The 25740-nt window shown below is 38.3% G+C and overlaps 1 protein-coding gene across 7 annotated transcripts in view; it reads right to left on the bottom strand.

Moving 5' to 3' along the window:
- Nucleotides 1–25740, bottom strand: part of LOC127561739 (H-2 class II histocompatibility antigen, E-S beta chain-like) — a 248000-nt gene that overhangs the window by 28179 nt on the left and 194081 nt on the right. Inside the window, exon 1 of one of the 7 annotated variants that reach the window (XM_051996956.1) lies at nucleotides 1147–1286. The exons of the other annotated variants lie outside the window; for them this stretch is intronic. Within the exon in view, the coding sequence (XP_051852916.1) occupies nucleotides 1147–1246 (100 nt within the window). The 5' untranslated portion in view covers nucleotides 1247–1286. Of the gene's footprint in view, nucleotides 1–1146; nucleotides 1287–25740 lie in introns of those variants that run through there. 7 annotated transcript variants of the gene reach the window in all.

Genomic DNA, 25740 nt, shown 5'->3' with positions numbered 1-25740 from the left:
AGCCGGAGAAAGGGCGGGGCCTGATCCAGGGGAGGGGGGACGTTGGGCTTACACCTCTTTGTTCAAAGCATCATCGAGGGATCATGGAGACAGGAGACAAGCCAGCCTGGGCCAGTCCCTCGGTCTCTCCAGCCCAGCCCTTTAACCCTCCTCACAGTAATAGAGGGAAACACCTTCCTCTTACTCCTGCCCGATGTTATCCATGAAAACCAGGGTGATCCCAAATACTCCAGCTTCCCCTGTGGCCCTGGAATTATACCTGGGAAATTAATCCAGGAAAGTCTACCCTTCCTGCCCAATAACAGCCAAATCGGAACCTTTCCAGCACATCAGGCAGACCCTGTGAAGGTGTATAGCAGGACAGGGAAACTGAGATAGGAGAAGCAGACCTCGGCAGTTCTGACCATGTCATCCCTAATTAAAAATCTCCAGTGACTCCCTCTCACCTTCAGGATCAAATATAAAATCTCTGCTTGACCTTCAAGTCTCTTCCCAACCTGCCCCTCCCACCTTTTCCTCCTTCTTAAACTCTACATTCCCAGTCCTAATCCCACCCCCAACTCTGCTATCCAAGTCTCTGACCTTCTTGCTCTTCCTCCCTTAACTTTCTCCTCTCTCCCCTCTGGGCCCTCTCTGGCTGCCCCTGCTCAGAACTCTCTTCCTCCTCACCTCTGCCTCTAACTTCCCAGGGGAACTTCAAGCTCAGATCCCACCTTCTGCTCCTTTCCTGATCTCCTTTGATGTTGGTACCTTCCCTCTGGTGACGATGTCCCATTTGTCCTGCAGAGATCTTATCTCTAGAGTCATTTGCATGTTGTCTCCCCTATTAGACTGAACTCTGAGAACAGGGACTTTCTTTCTTTCTTTCTGTCCTTAGCTTTGGCCCTGTTCCTGACAGACATTACTGATAAACTGATTAGAGCTCTCAGCTCTTGGAGGGGTGTTGGGAGGGAGCACGCTGCATCAAGTCCCAGAACCCTGAGGGAAACAGGGAAAGGAAGCAAGGGCCAAAGGAGCCTGAAAACCAACTTCCCCTACTGCCCATCTACCTAAGGACCATCCTGTCCCAAGTGCTTCCTTTGGTCTGGAGAGAAGGATGCTCCTTGGCCCACCTGAGATTTTGGGGAGCTGCTGCTCTGTACTTACCTGGGCTGTATCTGCCTGCAGCCACCTGGGGATTCAGCATTAGCAGGGTCACAGCCAGAACTTCTATCCAGACTTCCCTGGGGAGCAAGACACACCCCATCCTGGAGACAAGATGAGGCCCAGGGATTAGAAAGATACAATCAGGGTGGCCCTCCCTGTGTGGGAATTACCCTCCACATCTCCTAGACTAAGAATTTACAGACTCTTGTCTGCCCCAGGGTCGGATCAGAGGTGAGAGAACCAATTAGCATTAGGAATGACCTGCATAATCAGTTCCCAGGCAGAGGTTCTTTTTTCAGGGTATGTTCTAATACTTAAATGTTTTTGCACTGATGAAAAAAAAAAAAGTCACAGAAATCAAAGAATCTCAGGGAAGGGAAAGACCCCAGAGGAAATGTCTTGCCTGGACACTTTACAAACATATTATAAAATCTATGGCTTGTGAGGATCCTGAAAAGGAAGAATGATTGTATGAGTCCATAAAGGCCTCATCCAAAACCAGGTCATGTAGATAAAACTTTTTTGACACATAACAGAACTGATGGATCAGGTAAATGTTCTAAATGTATTAACCACACAAAATAAAAATCTGACAAAACCACCAATGCTACTGTGTGGCTCAGAATGGCGAGGGGTCGCCTGCTTTGGACCAGAATCTGAAACAAGGATTCTTCCAAGGTTTTAAGTCAGTGGAATTGATGAGATAATGGTTATCTAGTTCAGCATGGTACTTAATAGTTCTCTAAATTCAGTATGATTGATTTAATCTTACCACAAATAATGGTTTCCTAGTGATATAATGACTGGTTTATACTTAGAATACAACTTAAAAGCCACAGGGGATTCAGAGAGATTGGATGCCACCTTCAGTCAGGCTCCTGGTGGCAGGCTCTCCTCCTGCATTTCTCCACTGAGATCAAGGCCGATCTGAAAGGCTCTCCAGAAAGCTGCCCAGCCCCAGGAAGGAAATAATAAAGGATTTGGAACAAAGGCTGCCCAAAGACCTCCAGAAAACCAAATGAGAACATTACAGTTACTATTTATTAAAAAGCTGGAGAGATCTCTAGGAGCAAAGCAAAAGTTTATTGTATGTTCCCAAGAGAATCGGGCGTCCCACCTGTCAAGCAGGCAATTGAAGGGAGGAGGCACCTTTGGGACAGGTTTTATACTTTAAATAGTCCCTAACATAAACACTCCTCTCACCACTTACCATCGTCGTCATTGGCTGACATTCTAAATGGGGAACTACCCAAGAAATTGAACTTGGCAGATAAGTACATAGTTGGGCATATTTGATTGAAGTAGAGAGAAAATGATGTCATGGGAGGATAGCAGGAAGGGGACTTAGGTATGCCTTTGTGTCAACGCTCAAGAACCTTTAGGTTTATTCCAAATCTGAAGTAGATGAAGCCTTACTCGATTTTTACAACTGTCCTGAGAGATCTCACCTCATCTCATTCACTATCCTTGGGGAAATGTTGGACAGACATGGACTTGAAGATAAGGGTGTTAGCTGGATTTGGAACAGGTTGAATGGGTGGGTCCCAAAGATCAGTCCTTAATGGGTAAACATCAGATTGGAGGAAGTTTCCTAATAGAGTATGGCAGGAATCTCTCCTTGTCCTGTTCTATTCAACATTTTTATCAGGGCCTTGGATGAAGACATAGAAGGTATGCAAAGTGAATTTTCAGATGTCTTGAAACAGAGAGACAGAGCTGACATGTTGGGTGACAGAATCAGGATCCAAAAAGTTATTAGCGCATCAGAAAGAGAGAAGAATTGAATAGAATGAGATTTAAATTAATAGAGATAAATGGAAAGTTTGACACAGAGCTTACAAAATTTCACATTATCACTTGGAATGACTATGAGTTGAGGATATATCATAATAATAACATTTACAGATTTAAAGTTTGCAAAATGCTTCATAAATATTATCTTATTGATTACCTTGTGTCTCTTGCTTGACATAAAGTGCCCCCTTGACTCACAGACTTTTCTCAATGATTTTCAGAGATTTTAGAGGCATTATTCAGAAAGAAATATGGACAGAAGAAACGCTAGGATGTTAATGAAGAAAGACTTTGGAATGGCATGTATGTATGGAAGGTCAGCCCTATCTTGTCTTTGGACTTGCTTGAAATTCTAGAGATAGATAAGAGATCTCCTCTGAGTTAGATTGTTTACTTCTTCCTTCTTTGAACTGAAACCTTAACTCAATCCAAAAACTCATTTATTCTGGTGTATTTTATACTATATTCTAATCTGACAACTTCTCTGATTTATTTGCTATCTTGCTTGGATAAGTAGGCTTATTCACCATTTGCTCTTTGTTATGGTCTTTAGTCTTTTGCTCTTCCTGCCTTAAATTTAGGGGAAAGAAGCCAAGCTGAGAGATACCCTCCCCTTTAATAGTAATAGGAAAAACCATTCTTGGAGAGCAATTTGGATATCCTCAAAGGGCTATAAAATTGTGCATATTCTTTAATCTGACAATATTTCTGATAGGTTTATATCTCAAAAACATAAAAAAGGGAATAAAAATCTATTTGTACAAAAATGTTTATAATAACTATTTTTGCCATGGTTAAGAATTGGAAATTGAAGGGAATGGCCAAACAACCTGTGGTATCTGTGAAGAAATTGTATTGAGCTATTAAAAAAATGACAAACAGGATGATTTCAGAAAAACCTGGAAAGATGTATGTGAACTGATGCAAAGTGAAGTGAACATAATCAAGAGAATGTTGTACACAATAAGAGCAATATTGTACAAATATTTGGAGGTGAAAGTGTTATAGGGAATGACAAGCAGAGAGAGAGAGACAGAAACAGAGATAGGAAGAGAAAAAGAGAGAGAGAGAGAGAGAGAGAGAGAGAGAGAGAGTGAGAGTGTGTGTTTCAACACCAGCATCAGCATTAAAATTAGGCTCTAATATTAACAACATTTTGCAATATGTGGGATAAAATTTGCCCATCTTTACCTTTAAGTCCTTAGTCACTATAGTGTGAAGTGACATTGATCATTTACACATGTGATAATCACATGTAAGAAAGGTTGTGATTTTTTAAATGTATTTATAACAAATACAAAATGGAAAAAGAAAAATGCATTGACAGGTGCATAACAGAAAATAAGAGAGGATTCAAAATATAAAACAATAAATTCCTATTTCAAGAAAGTCTATATAAATACTATACATTATGGTCAGAACTGTCTGATGAGGTTTGATACAGGGCAGAGAGCTGTGGGAACCCCTTCTGGTCAGCGCAGGTCCTTCATAAAAGAATTTATGAACCCAAAGTTAGATTGGCAAAAAGAAGTTTCTGGGCCCTGAGAAATCAGCTTTTGTTAGGAGGCTGACTTCCTCAGTGGCAAAGTCCTGGCAGAAAAGTAAAGGTGTAGCAGAGAAATTCTGGCAGAGAGATAAAAAGGAGTTGACATTGAGAAAAGGGTGTCTTCTTAGTGGTCAGGGGGTTCTCACAGGCCGCTATGCCAAGGAGAGGTCCCTTGGCCTGACATGTTCCTGCTTTGGGCCTCTGCAAAGAATTGAGGGAACAGAAACTTATTTTATCTTGCTTGGCTGGGGGCTGGAGGAAGTTTGAGTTGAAATAAGACTGAGATCTTTGAATTGAATAAAAGATCTCCAATTGAATGAGTGTTCCTGGAATAATCTTCAACTCAAAATAGGGAATAACAGAATGAAACTACTTATCTTGATTTCCTGGAGTGGGTCTTTCTCAGGGGAGAGCTTCTCCAAGAGTTCAAGGAAGTTTCTCCCCTTCAAGGAGTTTCTCAAGTGTTTACCTCATGGTCTCCCCCAAGTCAGGACAGTATTGGAATTCCCCCAACATGTCCATTGTCTTTTTGCTTCTTTGTAGGTTTTCCTTCGTTCTTTCCTATGTACCTTTTACATGACCCTTTTTTTCCCTTTCCCTCAGAGGCTACAATTAGTAGCAGATATATTTATATGTATATATATACATATTCAAATATATATATAGCTAGTTTTAATCTATGTGTATACATGTGTATACATGTATACATATATACATCTCTGTAAGACCATACCATGTTTGTTTGTCCTATTTCTCTAAGGGTGGATAATATCTTTATAAGTCCAAGTCTTTCCATATTTTTCTAAATCCACCAACTCATCATTTCCTATGCCACAGCAACATTTCAAACTTACATTATCGAGTTATTTTAAATTAGTAGCTTTTGATGCACTTTTAGTCCCAAAACATCTTCCAAGTTCTCTTCTCTCTTTCCTTTTAAATTTCCTCTGTATCCATATAGAAAGCCTTGTTTCTCCATTGCTTCCTGTTCCTCCCACAGAGAATTCTGGAAGGAGGAGGAGTAAGAATATACTATAAGATATAGCAGTTGAAAATTAGAATGATAACTTTATGTTTTATTTTGTTCTAAAATCTGGGTCTTCCCTATTCTCTGAGACTGGAAATACAGGGTCTATTCCCAAACTCTTGCCCACTACTGATCTGCACATCTTTGTTTGATTCCATGTCTGATTTCTGGTAAGGTTTGTCCCCTTCCCTAAGCAAGCAGAGGGTTTTGTCAGATTTCATCCTGATCACTGGCTGAGATTTGGGGTTCCCCAGCCAGATGTTCTGTGAAGTGGTGATGTTGCATGTTTGTTTCTTTCATTCTAATATTGTCTTTACTTTTGCAGTGATCACTTATTTTATGTGGTAAGTTTCCTCTTCCCTCATGTCCTGCTTGAATCAAGGTTCTGAGCAGTAATAAACTTATTCTCATCCCCTTTAAGTCTGTGCCCATTAAATGCAAATTCCGAATCTAAAATTACCCTTACCAGGAGCTAGCTCCCAGAGGAGAAACAAAAGAAGGAACATATACCCCAAGAGGAGGGGATGGTCTGGCAATGAGAAGGACTATGTGACAGATAAGAGCAAAGAGGATAAGAATGAAAGATACTCTAGAGGGATATTTTCTTGTAGGCTAGATATAGGGGACAAAAGTAAATGGAATAAGATTAAAAAAATGTTCAAAGAGATGACATCTGTAAAAATTAGAAAAGCATTTAGTACAGTGTCAGCATACAGTGTTGGTACAGTATATAAATGGGTCGTTATTCCTTTCCATTCCTAGCTGTAGCCAAAAGAAGAAACACAGGCTGGGGAGAAGGGAATTGGAAAATTCAAAGTATGAGAGAGACTGGCACATCCTAACTTTTTTTAAATAGCATTTTATTTTTCCAATTACATGCAAAGAGAATTTTCAGTATTCACCTTTACAAAACATTGTGTTCCAAATTTTTGTCCCTCCCTTTTCCTCTCTTTCCCTCCAAGATAGCAAACAAGCCAATATAGGTTAAACTTGTGCAATTCTTCTAAACATATTTCCACATTTATCATGTCGTGCAAGAAAAATCAGGTCAAAAGAAAAAAAAAAAACACAAGGGAAAAAACAAGCAAACAAACAACAAAATGAAAATACCATGCTGTGATTCACATTCAGTCTCTATGGTTCTCTTTTTTGGATGTGGATGGCTCTTTCCATCACAAGGCCAATGGAATTGACTTGAATCAACACATTGTTGAAAAATATATATTCACTCTTAATAAGTATTTGTTGATTAACTGACGGATTAATTAGGGAAAAGAAATCTGGAATGAGGCAGGGACACTGCCCTCACATACCTTGGGTACAACATACCCATCCTAACCCAAATAGAGGAATTGAGACCCTTGTATTTCTGCAGCTGAGAAAGAAATGAGGAAGGAGTTTATTAAAATATTAAAGAGGATGAAATCCTATAGACTAGAGAGAATATACTCTGTAGCGGTCTATAAAATTATAAAAATATAGCAGAGAGCTGCAAAGGCTAGGAGAATTGAATATAGAGCCCAATAAATAGAGAATATAGAAACTGCAGAGTGATAGAAAGCAACTGAAATTTGAAGTCCACAGAACCGGGTTCAAATTGAAATATTCTATTAGCTGTGTGACTCTGGACAAGTCATTTCCTCTCTTTGATTCTGTTTTCTCACTTGTAAAAAGGAGCTATTTACGGATCTTACAAGGGTTGGGCAAGAGAGAACAATAGCATCAGAAGAGTAAAACTCTGTAAATTGCACAGCATCTTTGTACTGTGTGTGAGACAGAGACATAAAACCCATAGCTGTGAGCTGCCTATGATCCTCAGAACTTCTGAGTGGAACCAAATCAGATTAAAATATATTTGGGAAATGTTTAACAAAATAAATAAAAGTACATTGCAATATACATGAGGTTAAATTATAATTTTCTAAATCAATGTGTTGCCATCCAGGGTAAAGATCATCATCATCATCATCATCATCATCACTCTCCCTCCTAAGAACAGGCCAGAAGTCTTTACAAAGGAGAAGGACCAGAGCTGGATCTATTATCCTGGTTGGAGTGAGACATGTGAGAACCTGAGGGATGTGGAGAGGAAGGTAGAAGCTTTCTACAAGCCTCAGGAGGTAGAGGAGGAGAGAAGCAAGTCAATAACTGCAGATAACAGCTTTAACTAGGACCTAATGAACCTGCTGGTTCTTTGGCTGCTGATCGGCCTGGGCCTCATTTAGGGAACTGAGCTTCGAAAGTCCCCACTGAGCTGAGCTAAATGAAGGAGGAGCAGGAAGCACTTAGCTGTAGCCCAGGCTCAGGGGAATGGGTGGAAACGTGGGGATTCAAATTCCTCAGACACTCACCCCTGGGTTTCTCCCTAACCTGGAATTTCTCTTCCTGTCCCTGAAAGACAGAATTCATTCCCTAAAGGCGCCCCAGCATCTGGTCACCACAAACCACAGCCCTGGTTCTGCTTCCTCTCCTCTCCCAGGACATTTCCTGTAGAGTTCTGTGGGGCTGCTTCCTTCCTCAGACAACATCCCTATCTGCCCCCCTCCATTCTCTTCCTGGGAAGGCAATCATTACCCACATCTAGAACATCAGTTGAGCTTCCCTCACACCTGGGGCTGATGCTGAATGTAGCCTGGGCCAGTTAGAAGGGAGATTCCTGTTTCCTGCCTGCACAGCACACAACACACACACACCCACAGACCTTCCCCCCCCACACACACACCCATATATTCACATGAAGAATTCAAAGCATCAGCTTTAGCTCACTCTCAGAGCCCTTTTTTCTGCTGAGAGGGAGCACATGCCTGGGATCAAGGTTGGAGCAATTAGGAATTCTCTCACCTGCTGGACAAAGAGTTGTAGGGTAAGGATTGGAAGAAAAATCATGGAAGAAAGGAGAGCTAAAGTCCAGGAGCAATCATACTGTGAAAGGAGTCTATCACTCATTAAAACTACCTGATCCATGTTGAGTCTGGGGTGTTTGATTGCTTTGGGTTTTGTTTTTGTTTTTCTTTGTGTTTCCATTACTTCCTAAAATGGCAAATAGTGTTTAATAAATTATTTTTGACTGACTTAACTATAAAATCCTAGTAGTCATAGGAAGGATGCAGAATTGCACTATCCATTGCAAATTTGTGAAAAAATCTTGGTACAGATCCATTGGAAGGAAACGTCTCTTCTCATTCTGGAGCAAAGCTCTGATTCTGGAATCTGGAAACCAAAAGAAAGACTTACAAGGGTTTTCCCTGGGTCAGTGTAAAAGAGAAAACCATTTTTTAGCCTGTGTGGTATGTGATGAACAGCAAGACACAAGGAGGGCACCATTATAGGAATTATAGGAATTCCTATTCCAGGAATATCTGGCACATAAACAGAACTGAAGGACAAAAACGTCCCTAATGAACACATCTGAAAGGCCCAGAAACAGTGACTCCTGATGGGGATATCTGCCTGCAGGAGATGGCATTTCAATCACTGAGATTTTAGAGTAGATTTCAACAGGTGGAGTGGGAGGGGGAAGCCATCCCCAGCACAGGAACAATGCTGTTGTTATTGTTCAGATAATCACTTCTGTTGGACTCTGTGATCCCATAGACTTTCTAGGGGATTTTCTTGGCAAAGATACTAAAGTGGTTTCCCATTTCCTTATCAGACAGTGGAGGCAAATAGGGCATGATTGACTTGCCCTAGTAGTTTGCCCAGCTAGTAGGAGTCTGAGGCCACATTTGAACTCAGTCTTTCTTGATTCCACATCCATTAATTTATGCACTGCACTGCCTAGGTGCCCCAGGAGCAGTGTAGATAAACCAGGAACCAGGAAACTAGAACCAGGAAAATACAGGGTATTTGTCTTTATCTAAGCTAGTCATCATGAACTTAATTTTCCCCTAGGAGTTATCTTGCCCTCTTTCTGATGCTTCCTCAATTCACTCCTTTCCTGCCCTTTATCTTGTCAGGGAAAAGCTTTCAGATAACACTTTCAACCATGATCTGGTACTTACTCTGTGTGAACTTAGAGTTATATAATAATAATAATAATAATAATAATAATAACTAATGTTTATAAACCACTTCTTAGATACCAGGCAAGGTGCTAAGCACTTTACCATTATTATCTTGTTTGAGCTGCAAAACAATCCTGGGAGAAAGATGTTATAATTATCCACAATTTACAGATAAGGAGACCAAAGCAAACAGTTTGAGTGACTAGTCCAAGGTCACATAACTAATCAGTGTCTAAGGCTGGATTTGAACTTGGATCTTTTTGACTCCAAATGCTGCTTTCTCTCCAGTATGTCATCTAGATGCTCAGTTTAAATATAGTTTTCTTTTCTGTAAAGGGATAATGGCATTTATTTTATCTGTCACAGGAGAGTTATAAACTATGAAGTGCTATGTAAATATGAGAACTTGTGTTTAACTTATGCAACCGTTTCTTCATTTGAACATCTCCCTCCCTCTCCTGCCTTCATTCCATATTCCAGTCTGAAATCCTGTCATATCATTTACCCCACTTTATCCTGACTTCCCCATTTCAATCTCTCCTTATTTCACTCAGTTCTGCACTTGACCACTGCTTTTCTAACTTGTCCTAGGTCCCACTGGTTTTCTTATCCTTCCTCTGCTCTTGGTTTGGATCTCTGTTCAGTCATTTTTACCCTATCTCTAAACCCTCCCTTTAGATGCAGCTATGGTTAGGACTGGCCCTTCAGACTGCCTGCCAAAATCACATTCTCTTCCACATAATCTCTTCATCGTTTATTTTGAGTCAATTCTGTCTTCTGACTGCCGAAAGCAAAATTGGGGAGCTATTATTTAGAGTGTCTGTGAACCCATAAATAGAGGGGCAGCTGGATGGCACAATGGAGAGAGTTCCAGGCCTGAAATGTAGAAGACTCATTTTCCTGATTTCAAGTCTGACCTCAGACATTCACTAACTATGTGACTCTGGGCAAGTCACTTAACCCTGTTTGCCTCAGTTTCCTCATCTATAAAATAAGCTATAGAAGGAAATGATAAACTAATCCGGTATCTTTGCCAAGAAAAACCCTAAATGGGGTCAGAAGGAATCAGACACAACAAAAAAATAAGGACTCATAGATAACCTTGAACTTAGCAAAGCTATTCAGATTTATCCCGATGTGATGGGGGAGTGGGGTGCCACAGCTGCTAAAGACTGAATCTTTCAGTCAAATGCAAATTCTTTCATGGAAGAGACTGGCTTTTGTCTTATTTTTGTATCCCCAGCCCTAGAACAGTGTCTTGCACATGACTGGCGCTCAATAAATGCTTACTGAAAAGCATTTCAGTAGCATCCACTGAATCGAACAACTAAAATAGACTTAATTAGTCCATGAGGTCACAAGTAGACAACTTACAGGAATGATACATAGTATCTAAATGGATGGCTGGGGGCTTGGATGGTAAGAAGGAGTTGGGAAGGACTGGAAAATTAGGTTTCCTTATTCTGGGAGAAATATAAAAGTATAGAGAGACAGCGGGGCTTTGTAAGTAGAGGGGGGAATAAAGGGAGGGAGGGAGGAATGGGGAGAAATTACAAGAAGGTGCCAAAGACCAGTGTACATCACAAGCTACTGCCAGTACCGAGTCACTGGGAGAGCCTACAATGAGCAGGAGACTTCTTAGATACATCACTGGGAGGGGATGATCTCATGGCCTGGCCATGGAAGAACACTTTTTTCTGTCTTTATGTCAATCCCAGGTCAAGTTTTGTTCATCTTTGTCCTTAATCCTCAGCTACCAAAGTGATAAATGCACTGAGTCACTGAATCACTGAGCCTCAGTACCTGGTAAATGCTTGATGCTGATGCTGATGTTGATGCTAGTGTGGATGCTAGGATGCTGAGCCCAGCTCCCTCCCATGGCTGAAACAGGCCTGAGCATGGACTCCTCTCCCTCTCACTCCCCATGGTTCAGCCACAGGCCTGGCTGAGAGCCAAATTGCTCTCACAACCTGCCTAAGAATGGCCAGACAAACATGAACATCCTGGCCCCATTGTCCCTTCCCCTAATTCCCTCCATCTGTTATCTAAACCTCACTAAACTCTCATGTGGAATTCCTGATTCTCCTCTGCTCCAGATTCCAACTTATTCACTTTATATGAAGCCTCTGTCTCTGTCTCTGTCTCTCTCTGTGTGTTTCTGTTTCTCTCTTTCTCTACCTCCCTCCCCCAACCAACTACTACAAATATTTTCTTTCTATACTAATGTTTTATTTAAGCTTCAAGACTAGACAAGCTGATAGGGAACTATCTATTGGATATATATGATGCTACCATTTCCTCTTCTTCCCATTGGTTGAAGGATACCCTCCAAGGCATGAATGGAGGGTTTTCCTCAAACAAATTCTGAAAAATTTTTTTTCTATAATCTGCAAATTTCTCTCCCCAGGAATCTCAGAATCCTGCCGCTTTTTTTGTAAGAACAGAATAATTCTGTTTCCTGCTTCCTGACCAGATCAATAACTTTTGAGACAAGTTTCAGATGTAAGGTAGAGTCAGAAGCCATATTTTAAGGGATGAAGAATTAAGTGAGATGAAAGCAAGTGGCAGCGAGGAAGTAAATTCAATGAGAATAGTCACCATTTTTAGGGGTTTAGCCTTGAAATGGAAAAATGAAACAGAATTAGTTTGAAGAGATGGCAGGATAATGGTTTTTCAAGAATGGTAAAAAGCTCAAATCAGGAAGAAGCCAGTAGGTAAGATTAAGGATGAGGGAAGCAGGGAAAGAGGGAGGGAGGGAAAAAGAGAGGGAGAAAAAGATGGAGATTAAAAGAGAAGTTTCCAGAGGATTAAAGAGGGGGAGGGATCCAAACCACAACAAAGAGGAGTTGGCTTTGACAATGAGAAGACTGGAACTCAGAGTGGATTAATGGAAGGAAGAATGGGAATAATAAAGAGGAGTTTAATGGACAGTGTACTGAATTTAGAGGCAAAAGGAATGGGCTTGAATCTAAGCTGTACAACTTTGAAAAAGTCACCTTTATCCTGAACCTCAGTTTCCTCATATACAAAATGAGGCTATTTACTGACCACCCTAGAGCATTGTGAGGATACACTAGGATAAAGTGAGTAAATGTCTTTGAAAATTGCCTAGCACTGTGTAAGTGTGAGATCTCACCATTATCACTGTCCCTTCTTCTGGGGAGGCCAGTGCTCTTTACCAATGAGAAGGGACAGTCTGCCTAACCTGCTTGGGACTCATTGTGTAAGAAATGAAGCAAGGGGAGGATGATATTAAAGAAATATTGGGGAAGAAACTTCCTGGAGATCATAGGAACCACGTGTTTTCTGTGACAGGTTGCGAGGGGGGGGGGGGGGGGGGGGAGAAGAGGGGAAGAAAGCACTCTAAAGGGATCTTCAAGTAACAGCTTTCTCTACTGAAGCTGCAGATTCTCTGGCTTCTGATTGCCCAGCAGAAGCCTGTAGGGAACTGAGGAAAGTTCTTATTCAGCAAAGCTGCACGAAACAGGAGCTGAGAGCACCTGACTTTAGCCCAGGCTAAGCAGAAGGAGTGAGAGGGTAATGACTCAAATTCCCAAGAAATCTTGCCTGGTGCATTTCTCTTTTCCTAATGTTTCTCCTACTGATCCTCTGTAATGGGGAGCCATTCCCCTGACAGATCAAGTAGTCATCATGAACTACAGAGCTGGCTTTGGTCTTTCTTTCCCCTCCAAAAGACAATTTTCATTATAGTATTGGTGCCTTTCTTTCCTCTGGGGGCATTTTTGCTCTTCTACCACCCAGAAGTGGCAAAGTGCCAAAAGTCAAAAGATTAATCTATAAGGAGCCACTGATGTGCCAGATTTATGACTTAGAGGTACAACTGGGGAGTGGTAGGGGGGAGTAGTTCCTAACATTAGATTCTATGGTTTACTGACCAGTACATTGTTCTCTGACAGCCAGCCGTGCTTGTGGTACTCCAAGGCTGGGTAGCCTTAGGGTTTCTCAGGAATTGCTATATTCTCACATCTCATCACAATGGACTCTGAATAACTATCCCTGAAGCTGATTGATACAGCTGTAACTGACCAAAAGAAAACAAACCTAATAAGCAGGGGTTAGGGTAGCCTGGGAGAAAAAAACAGTACACAAAGGATTGATATAAGATGGACTGTAGCTTTTCATATCAAATAAGTCATTTAGAAGAAAACAGATTTGTGCCGCAGAACACACAGTACAACTAATATTATTCTCACATTATTAGCCAACTTTAATAAAATGTAACATAAAATACCTATTAAGTTGCATCCCTCTTAAATAGACTGATTTCACTAAAATCCTCTTCTCTATACCATACTGAAAATATTTCATATCTAATTTCAATAAATTCAATAAAATATAGAATGCCTCACAGACAATTGAATAAATTATTCTGGCATTATTAAGCAGAAGTCAAGATTGTCCTCCCAAATCTTATCCAGATACAAATCTCTACCTATAATGGTTTAGGATCACATTCTTCTGAGTAATTTATTATATTTCTGTCGGATGGTGGCTTACTGATTTGGTGATCCATCAGACAATCATACCTGAAATCAAAATACCAAACAATATCAATAACAAGAGAGTTTATCTTAAATAACAAATTTTGTTAATCAAGCCTCAAGTGGTTCTAGCTCTCAAGGATCACATATCCTAAATAAGTGTTGACTATAATCTTACATTGATAAAAGGAAGCCATTTATCCCAGAAAGTTCATTTTTTATCTTCATATGTAAGAAGACGATTTTAAATTCAATATTGCACAAATCATTTTGCTTTAAGATGTTCTAAGCCAATAACAAAAGACTCAAGAAATATGAAAAAAATCTAAATTGTATAATGTCTATTAAAAAAACATGTTCAGTTATTAGCCATGTTCAAAAAGACAAAAAAAAAAAAAGAGGAAAATTCTCAGAATCCCTTTAAATAATGAGTACAGCTTTAAAATGACTTTACAACCAATTAAACAAAGTTTACTAAGCCTCACATGCATAAGATATTTCACTTAACATCTTTGGTTCCCCCCATTTTTTTTTCTTCTTCAGTTCAAATTCACTCTAGTATAAGAGGTAAACATTAGAAATCATTTCTAATAACAAACTTTTAGATGATCAATAAACCATTTAATTCCTTGTTTGGAAAGCTCTTTTCCCAAGGCTGACAAGATAGTTTCAAGGAACACAATAAGTTTTCAAAATAAGGGGAATCAATAAGGATTTCAGAGAAGGAGCTGAGCTTGATGTTCCTACCTATTCCTCCAATTATCCTTAGGGCTTTGTGGGATGTGCTCTTTGATATATGTTTGTTTAGCAAGGAGCTAATTATGCCTTTCAAATCGTACCATCTCTTACTTCTGACTGCCTACTGAAAATCCTGATCAGACTCTGGAGTATAAAGTACCATGGCCATAATTTAGTGACTGCACCAGTCACTACCTCTGTCAACTGTACTAATATATTAAATGGGAGAGAATGTAGAAATGAGTGGGACTGCCCTATTTTCACATTAAAGAACCCTATCAGAACCAACATCAATAATTTCTTCAACATAAAAAGGGTTAATTCAATTTCCTTCAATTAAGGAATCCTATATTTTTTTTCTAAAAATATAACTAACAGGTACAACACAATATTGTTAAAGTTCCTCCAAGAAAAAATAATCCCCTTTTTCACCAAAACATTCCTAATTGTCTTGATACAAAGTCAGTTTTAGAGTTTATAATTTGTCCTTATAAAGTCCATTCTGAAGGTTCTTCCATAGGGACGTTAACCTTGGTGTAATAGTTTACCCTTTCTCCACCTCCAGAATGTAGCCTGTTCATCAGGAACATCTGACAAGGTCCTTTCCACTCCGCTCCTTCCAGGACTTAATAAACAACCAGTCACCTACAAAAGTGTTTTTGGGCCAACAATCCTTGTTTTCTAAGGTCTAAAAAGGTTGAGGACACTGCCAGTGTATAATTCCTTAAAAACTTATTCTTTATTTCAAAAGGGTATTTCCCTTTCCCCTCCAAAATAAGGTAAACCAAACAACATTTAATATGGGAAAGCACAAGATCTCGTTTGGGAGCAGTTCTAATTCTTTAACAAAGAAATAGGCAAACATTTGTCTAAGACAATTTAATATCTAACATCAGTTTAGCAATCTATTTCTTAAGAACCTGATTCATTCTTTCCATGTTCCCTCATGAGAGCAGATGTGCTCAATTTGCAATCCTCCCTCTTCCTTATTTCTTATAAAACCTTAGAAGTAATGTTCCATTATCAGAATCAATAGTCCCTTCCAATTCATACCTAGATATAATTTGTTTCAATGTTATTCTACTAACCCTTCTCAGAACTTAGGGGAAAACTTCTACCTGCCCTATCAAATGATCCACTATAACCAACACATACTTCAGTTTTCCCACTAGTGTCATTTCAGTAAAATCTAACTTGAATATTCTGGAGCCAGGTTCTCTCCCTCTATAGAGACACCTCCTAAAGACCTTTGTTGTCTTTGGACATATTACATACTTTTCGGATATTTGTTTTGCAATTATGCATATCCTTATACAGTCAAAAATAAGACATCACACATTGCTTGAGTACTCCAATAAGTTCCTTAATATAATACAGGTAAAATTTCTCTAGTCATAGTCTTATGTAAGATTCTCCTCCTATCAGATAATTGCCAATATCCTTCAGGGATTTTTTATTGCTTCCATATCTTCCAATCATTTTTCCTCCTCTTTAGATCATATAGGAGCTGTCTTTATTTTAGACAGAATGGAGATAAGGACAAATATGTTCTCCACTTCTTTCTCTACAAAGCTACTTCCTTTAAACACTTTGCTTCTAAGTTAATCAGTTCCCCACTCCCTCATGGGTTATTCCTTTCTCATGCTCTCTAAAAGGACATTATTCTGTTTACTATCCCAAGAACTTATATGAATAAATTAGTCCCATCTGATTGCTTGAGGGTAAAACAGGGGTATTGAAAAGGGATCTACAAAATTCTGACAATCCATCTTTCACAAATTCCTTTATTACTGATTGCAATCTTCTTTTTCCCTCCAGTGATAAATGGTATTGTTCAACACATACACAGCACATCCTCTGGATTCTCAAATTGATTTTAAGTGGGAAATTTTTAAACCTGCCCTATTTCTGTCATTCATATTCTACCAAAAGAGGGTGCATTTTAAATACTGCCTGATAGTTCAACACCTTTAATTCCTATACTAATTGTATTATCCAATCTCTGCCTAAGAAATTATTCCATACTTTTGGGATATACAACTATCATTTAATTTTCCCATATGCAGGAGTAATTTCTATAATAGGTACACAGAAATCTTTTCCTTTACTTCCATCCATTAACAATTCCTGAAATTCCTGACTAATTTACAGAATGAAGATCTCTCTACTCCAGTAATTAATAAATCTTCCTCTTTTTACTCCCAGCCAGTCCCATTTTTCAAACTTACCAAGGGTTCCCAATGGAGATTAGAAAAAAGCACCCCACGCACCCCTTGTTCTCATTTTCCTCAAAAGATAAGAAAGACACCACTTTTTCTCCTTCTTTAATTCTAAATCTCCCTCTTCAAATATCCATTCTTCCCACAATAATAACAGATGAACTGACCACTCACACAGAGGCACCTCTTCCCACCCCCCAATCTCTAATAAAGGGGAAATTTTCAATATCCCTTTTTGCATTGAGTTACTTGCTCAGTCTAACTCAGCCTCCAGATGTTGCTTCATCCATTCCTTTTGTTCCATACACGCTAATTAACAATTGTCAGTTTTAACAAAATGACCAGTCTTAGAATTTTCAGAAGTGATAGTCAAATGACCTTAACTGTAATTTTCTCTTAACTTATAAGGAAAGATGGAAACACCTACTCTCTTAAATTACATCTACTGGGTTAGCAAGACTGAAAGTAACAATAGATTTTTAAACACATTTTCCACCTCCTGTTAGGATTTCAGCATATATTCTAATAACATTCAGGGTACTAGATAACAAATCAAATCTGGCTTCCACAATCTGAGAAAGAATCCATTGCTCATCAGGTAGTATTCATTGAGTCATTCAGAAATGGACTCAAGTGGGTAGAATTTTCTTGTAAGATACTACAGCTCTGGAGTTTTCAGGAGGCTTCTCCACCTGTTACCTTAAACAAGTTTCCCTTTTAATTCTGGGAGAAAACAAGACAATTCTTAAAATTCAGGTAGAACAGACTCTATCACAACCAATTAAGCTTCCAATTTTAACACAAATGCTAATTTAAAAGTTATTTTGAAATTAGCCATTACTTTATTTTGTGAGATTCCATAAAATCTTCCTAGATATTCAAACAAAATTACCTTTTAGTTGTTTTTCCAATTCACATAAACTTCTTCTCTTTTGTAAGTCAGGAAAGGGTTAAGTGCCAGCTTTTTTTCTTCAAATGGGTTTTTGCTTTGGCATTCTTCCTGGCCTGGTCCCTCAAACCAGAGTTCTTATTATTATTAAAGTTACAGGCTCCTTGCTTTAAGGAGTTTTAAAAGTAGTATACTGCTTTTCTGTTTTCCTAAACATTTCCAAACTCTCCAATTCCTTTCATTCTATGCCATTCTCATTTCAACATGCATAAACTTTCTCATTTGTTTTCTGTATCCATATCCCTTTAGTGGACTTTGATGAAAACCACTTTAAAATGGCCTCTCTCATTTTTTTCTCACCCTGATCTGATGCTTCTTCTAGAGCATCCCCTAGAGCTACTCTAATTGCTCACCTGTTCATGGCTAGGCCAAAATTTTTTTTTTTAATATTTTCTTTTATTTTATTTAATAATAACTTTATATTGACAGAACCCATGCCAGGGTAATTTTTTTACAACATTATCCCTTGCACTCGTTTCTGTTCGGGTTTTTCCCCTCCCTCCCTCCACCCCCTCCCCTAGATGGCAAGCAGTCCTATATATGTTAGACATGTTGCAGTATATCCTAGATACAATATATGTTTGCAGAACCGAACAGTTCTCTTGTTGCACAGGGAGAATTGGATTCGGAAGGTAAAAATAACCCGGGAAGAAAAACAAAGATGCAGATAATTCACATTGGTTTCCCAGTGTTCTTTCTTTGGGTGTAGCTGCTTCTGTCCATCACTTATCTATTGAAACTCAGGTCTCTTTGTCAAAGAAGTCCACTTCCATCAGAATACATCCTCATACAATATCATTGTTGAAGTAGATAATGATCTCCTGGTTCTGCTCATTTCACTTAGCATCAGTTCATGTAAGTCTCTCTAAGCCTCTCTGTATTCCTCCTGCTGGTCATTTCTTACAGAACAATAATATTCCATAACATTCATATACCAAAATTTACCCAGCCATTCTCCAATTGATGGGCATCCATTCATGTCCCAGCTTCTAGCCACTACAAACAGGTCTGCTACAAACATTTTGGCACATACAGGTCCCTTTCCCTTCTTTAGTATTTCTTTGGGATATAAGCCCAATAGAAACACTGCTGGATCAAAGGGTATCCACAATTTGATAACTTTTAGGGCATAATTCCAGATTGCTCTCCAGAATGTTTGGATGCGTTCACAACTCCACTAACAATGCATCGGTGTCCCAGTTTTCCCGCATCCCCTCCAACATTCATCATTATTTTTTCCTGTCATCTTAGCCAATCTGACAGGTGTGTAGTGGTATCTCAGAGTTGTCTTAATTTGCATTTCTCTGATCAATATTGATTTGGAACACTGTTTCATATGAGTGATAATGGTTTCAATTTCATCATCTGAAAATTGTCTGTTCATATCCTTTGACCATTTATCAATTGGAGAATGGCTTGATTTCTTATAAATTAGAGTCAGTTCTCTATATATTTTGGAAATGAGGCCTTTATCAGAACCTTTAACTGTGAAGATGTTTTCCCACTTTGTTGCTTCCCTTCTAATCTTGTTTGCATTAGTTTTGTTTGTACAAAGGCTTTTTAATTTGATGTGATCAAAATTTTCTATTTTGTGATCAGTAATGGTCTCTAGTTCATCTTTGGTCACAAATTTCTTTCTCCTCCACAAGTCTGAGAGATAAACTATTCTATGTTCCTCTAATTTATTTATAATCTCGTTCTTTATGCCTAGGTCATGGACCCATTTTGATCTTATCTTGGTATATGATGTTAAGTGTGGGTCCATGTCTAATTTTTGCCATACTAATTTCCAGTTATCCCAGCAGTTTTTATCAAATAATGAATTCTTATCCCAAAAGTTAGGATCTTTGGGTTTGTCAAACACTAGATTGCTATAGTTGACTATTCTGTCTTGTGAACCTAACCTTTTCCACTGATCAACTAATCTATTTCTTAGCCTATACCAAATGGTTTTGGTGATTGCTGCTTTATAATATAATTTTAGATCAGGTACAGCTAGGCTGTCTTCATTTGATTTTTTTTTTCATTAATTCCCTTGAGATTCTCGACTTTTTATTGTTCCATATGAATTTTGTTGTTATTTTTTCTAGATCATTAACGTATTTTCTTGGAAGTCTGATTGGTATAGCACTAAATAAATAGATTAGTTTAGGGAGTATTGTCATCTTTATTATATTCGCTCGGCCTATCCAAGAGCACTTAATATTTTTCCAATTATTTAAGTCTGACTTTATTTGTGTGGAGACTTTTTTTGTAATTTTGTTCATATAATTCCTGACTTTCCTTTGGTAGATAGATTCCCAAATATTTTATGCTATCAACAGTTATTCTGATTGGAATTTCTCTTTGTATCTCTTGCTGTTGGGTTTTGTTGGAGATGTATAAAAATGCTGAGGATTTATGGGGATTGATTTTGTATCCAGCTACTTTGCTAAAATTATGAATTATTTCTAATAGCTTTTTAATAGAATCTCTGGGGTTCTCTAGGTATACCCATCATATCATCTGCAAAGAGTGATAGTTTGGTTTCCTCATTGCCTACTCTAATTCCTTTAATATCTTTCTCGACTCTTATTGCAGAGGCTAGTGTTTCTAATACGATATTGAATAATAATTGTGATAGTGGGCAACCTTGCTTCACTCCAGATCCTGCAGGGAAAGGTTCCAATTTTTCCCCAGTGCATATGATGCTTACTGATGGTTTTAAATATATGCTCCTAACTACTTTAAGGAAAAGTCCATTTATTCCTATGCTCTCAAGTGTTTTTATTAGGAATGGCTGTTGGATTTTATCAAATGCTTTTTCTGCATCTATTGAGATGATCATATGGTTTTTGTTTGTTTGGTTATTGATATAGTCAATTATGCTAATAGTTTTCCTAATATTGAACCAGCCCTGCATTCCTGGTATAAATCCTACTTGGTCATAGTGTAGTATCCTGGGGATGATTTTCTGTAATCTTTTTGCTAATATTTTATTTAAGATTTTAGCATCAATATTCATTAGGGAGATTGGTCTATAATTTTCTTTCTCTGTTTTCAACCTACCTGGTTTAGGTATCAGTACCACATCTGTGTCATAAAAGGAGTTTGGTAGGACTCCTTCAATCCCTATTTTTTCAAATAGTTTATTTAGCATTGGAGTTAATTGTTCTTTAAATGTTTGGTAGAATTCACATGTAAATCCATCTGGCCCTGGGGATTTTTTCTTAGGGAGTTGGTTGATAGTTTGTTCTATTTCTTTTTCTGAGATGGGACTGTTTAGGATATTTACTTCTTCCTCCATTAGTTTGGGCAAGCTATATTTTTGGAGGTATTATTCTATTTCATTTAAGTTGTCAAATTTATTGGCATAAAGTTGGGCAAAGTAACTCCTAATTATTGCTCTAATTTCCTCTTCTTTAGTGGCGAGTTCTCCCTTTTCATTTTTAAGACTAACAATTTGATTTTCCTCTTTCCTTTTTTTAATCAGATTTACTAAGGGTTTGTCTATTTTGTTGGTTTTTTCATAGAACCAACTCTTAGTTTTATTAATTAGTTCAATAGTTTTTTTTTACTTTCAATTTTATTGATCTCTCCTTTTATTTTTAGAATTTCAAGTTTAGTGTTTGACTGGGGGTTTTTAATTTGTTCCTTTTCTAGCATTTTTAGTTGCAAGCCCAATTCATTGACCTTCTCTTTCTCTATTTTATACAAATAGGCCTCTAGAGATATGAGATTTCCCCTTATTACCGCTTTGGCTGCATCCCATACATTTTGGTATGATGTCTCATTATTATTGTTTTCTTGGATGAAGTTATTAATTATGTCTATAATTTGCTGTTTCACCCAATAATTCTTTAGTATGAGATTATTTAGTTTCCAATTATTTTTTGGTCTACTTTCCCATGGCTTTTTATTGAATGTAATTTTCATTGCATCATAGTCTGAAAAGGATGCATTTACTATTTCTGCCTTACTGCATTTGAATTTGAGGTTTTTATGTCCTAATATATGGTCAATTTTTGTATAGGTTCCATGAACTGCTGAAAAGAAAATGTACTCCTTTCTGTCTCCATTGCATTTTCTCCAGAGATCTATCATATCTAACTTTTCTAGTATTCTATTTACCTCTTTGACTTCTTTCTTATTTATTTTGTGGTTTGATTTATCTAATTCTGAGAGTGCAAGGTTGAGATCTCCCATTATTATAGTTTTGCTGTCTATTTCTTCTTGCAGCTCTCTTAATTTCTCTTTTAAGAATTTAAATGCTATACCACTTGGTGCATATATGTTTAATATTGATATTGCTTCATTATCTGTGATATCCTTTAGCAAGATATAGTGCCCTTTCTAATCTCTTTTAATTAGATCAATTTTTGCTTTAGCTTGATCTGAGATCAGGATGGCTACCCCTGCTTTTTTGACTTCACCTGAAGCATAGTAGATTTTGCTCCAACCTTTTCCTTTTACTCTGCATGTATCTCTCTGCTTCAGATGTGTTTCCTGTAAACAACATATTGTAGGATTCTGGCTTTTAATCCATTCTGCTAACCGCTTCCTCTTTATGGGGGAGTTTACCCCGTTCACATTTATGATTAAAATGACCAATTCTGTATTACTTGCCATCTTGTTAACCCCTGTTTATGCTTTTCTCCCTTCTTTCCCCTTTACCCACCTTCCCAGTATTAAGCTTGTGAGCACCACTGGCTTCTCACAGCCCTCCCTTTTTAGTATCCCTCCCCCCACCTTAGATTTCCTCCCCCTATCTTACCCCTTTCCCTCCCAGTTTCCGTATTCCCTTCCACTTAGCTTATTCCTTCCCTTTTCACTTTTCCCTTCTCACTTTTCAATGAGGTGGGAGAAGTTTCACCATAGATTGAATATGTCTAAAATTTTTCTCTTAAAGCCAATTCTGAAGGCAGTAAGATACCCACTATATTCATCCCCCTCCATTCTTTCTCTCAGATATAATAGGTTTCCTTTGCCTCTTCATGAGATGTAGTACCCCCGCTTTACCCTTTTTCTGGTACAATGTCCTTTCCACATCTAGTTTCTAGAACAAGGTATACATGTATTCTTTATACATCTTTATAGCCGAAATATAGTTCCCAAGATTAATCTTTACCTTTTTAGATTTCTCTTCAGTTCTATATTTGTAGATCAAACTTTTTGTTAAGTTCTGGCTTTTTCATCAAAAATAGGTGAAATTCGCTTACTTCATTGAATGTCCATCTTCTTCCCTGGAAAAAGATGCTCATTCTAGCTGGGTAAGTTATTTTTGATTGCATACCAAGTTCCTTAGCCTTTCGGAATATCATATTCCAGACCTTCGATCCTTTAATGTGGATGCTGCTAGATCCTGGGTGATCCTTATTGTGGCTCCTTGATACTTGAATTGGGTTTTTCTAGCCGCTTGCAGTATTTTTTCCTTTGTCTGAGGGTTCTGGCATTTGGCCACTATATTTCATGGTGTTTTGATTTTAGGATCCCTTTCAGTAGGTGATCGATGAATTCTTTCAATGTCTATTTTACCCTCTGTTTCTATGACTTCTGGGCAGTTCTCTTTGATAATTTCCTGGAAAATAGTGTCCAGGCTCTTTTTTTCATCATACTTTTCTGGGAGTCCGATGATTCTCAGATTGTCTCTCCTGGATCTGTTTTCCAGGTCTGTTGTCTTCCCCAGAAGGTATTTCACATTCTTTTCCATTGTTTGATTTTTTTGGATTTGCTTGACTGATTCTTCTTGTCTCCTTGAGTCATTCAATTCCAATTGTTCAATTCTGATTTTCAATGAAGTATTTTCTTCACTCACTTTTTTAATATCTTTTTCTAATTGTCCAATTGAGTTCTTTTGTTCTATGGAATTTTTTTCCATTTCACCAATTTTGTTTTTTAGAGAGCTATTTTCTGTTTCCAGTTCACTAATCCTATTTTTCAAGGATTTTATTTCTTTATCCACTCTGTCTTTAAATGAGTGGGATGACTTCTCCAGACTCTCTTGCCAAGCCTCCCTCTCCTTTTCCCATTTTTCTTCTAGCTCTCTTGTGAGAGCCTTTTAAATTACTTCTATGAGGTTCACCTGTGCTGAGGAACAGATGATCTCCTCCTTTGGGGATTCACCTGGAAACTGTCTGTTTTTAGTCTCCTCAGGGTTTAGAGTCTGCTCTCTATCTGTATAGAAGCTGTGAAGGGTTAAAGTCCTCTTCAATTTTTTGCTCATTTTGTCAGAGAAGAATCAAAGACAAACTAGCAAAAAGAAAAAAAGAGAAAAAAAACCCCTAAATGGAGTCTGCTTTTTGGGGGAAAGGGCCTGGGTGGTGTTACCGAGCTTCCTCTATAGACTGTGGGGCAGCAGCAAGGTACTAGTAGGACTGTGTTGCGCCTGTGCTCTGAGATCCGAGAGCATGCTGAGACACTGTGGGGGAGGGGTGGCCAGGTCCCTAGAGACTCCAGCTGTTTGGGGTTGTATTCTTCACCCCCGGTGTTTTTAGCTTCTCTGCTGGGCTGCTGGCTTGCTGCCAGGGCAAAGTATCCAATCCTGTAGCAAAGCTCTCTCCACAGAGACGGCTGAGATCACACCCCACCCCGCTCCAATCTGCTCGGCTGTGAACTGCCTGCCATGCTCTCAGCTGTCTGTCCTCAGCCTGTGCCCGATCTAAAACCATCCCCATCCTCGCGCAAAAACAGACCTTTCTTGGTGAATCTCACGGATGTCTTCTCTTGGTAACTATTTGTGGTTTTTTTTTTTTTTTCAGTCAAGCATTAATTCAGAGGCTTGTAATGGAATGGATAGTGAGAGAAAACACGGAGCTTACACAGATGTGTGCCTCCTCTCTGCCATCTTGGCCGAAGTCGAATTCTACCAAATATTTAAAGAACAATTAACTCCAATATTATATAAACTATTTGAAAAGATAGGGAATGAAGGATGCCTACGAAATTCCTTTAATGACAAAGACATGGTACTGATACCTAAACTAGGTAGGTTGAAAACAGAGAAAGAAAATTATAGACCAATCTCCCTAATGAATATTGATGCTAAAATCTTAAATAAAATATTAGCAAAAAGATTACAGAAAATCATCCCCAGGATAATACATCATGACCAAGTAGGATTAATACCAGGAATGAAGGGATAATTCAATATTAGGAAAACTATTAGCATAATTAACTACATAAAAAACCAAATGAACAAAAACCATATGATAACCTCAATAGATACAGAAAAAGCATTTGATAAAATTCAACATTCATTCCTATTAAAAACACTTGAGAGTATAGGAATAAATGGACTTTTCCTTAAAATAGTCAGGAGCATATATTTAAAACCATCAGTAAGCATCATATGTAATGGGGATAAATTGGAACCATTCCCAATAAGATCAAGAGTGAAACAAAGTTGCCCACTATCACCATTCTTATTCAATATTGAATTAGAAACACTAGCCTCAGCAATAAAAGTTGAGAGAAAGATTAAAGGAATAAGAATAGGCAATGAGGAAACCAAACTATCACTTTTTGCAGATGATATCATGCTATACTTAGAGAACCCCAGAGATTCTACTAAAAAGCTTTTAGAAATAATCCTAATTTCTGCTTCTCTTGCTCCCAATCAAAAAAAATCATTCGATATTTATTGACTATAATAACAGAGACTGTGATAAGTGCTGGAGACCCAAAAGAAAAGGGAAAGAAAAAGAACAAGCAATTCCAGTCCTTTTATCCAAACCACAGAGAAAGAATATTTCCCTAGTATTCCCAGCTGGACATCTTTGAAGAGTTGATGCTTACCATTTACCTGTAGTTCATTCAATAGAAACTGACATGTGTAGT

Source organism: Antechinus flavipes, chromosome 4 (genome assembly GCF_016432865.1).
Source record: "Antechinus flavipes isolate AdamAnt ecotype Samford, QLD, Australia chromosome 4, AdamAnt_v2, whole genome shotgun sequence".
Taxonomy (NCBI): domain Eukaryota; kingdom Metazoa; phylum Chordata; class Mammalia; order Dasyuromorphia; family Dasyuridae; genus Antechinus; species Antechinus flavipes.
Note: the sequence above shows the minus strand (reverse complement) of the source record. Positions and strands in the feature narration are given on the sequence as shown.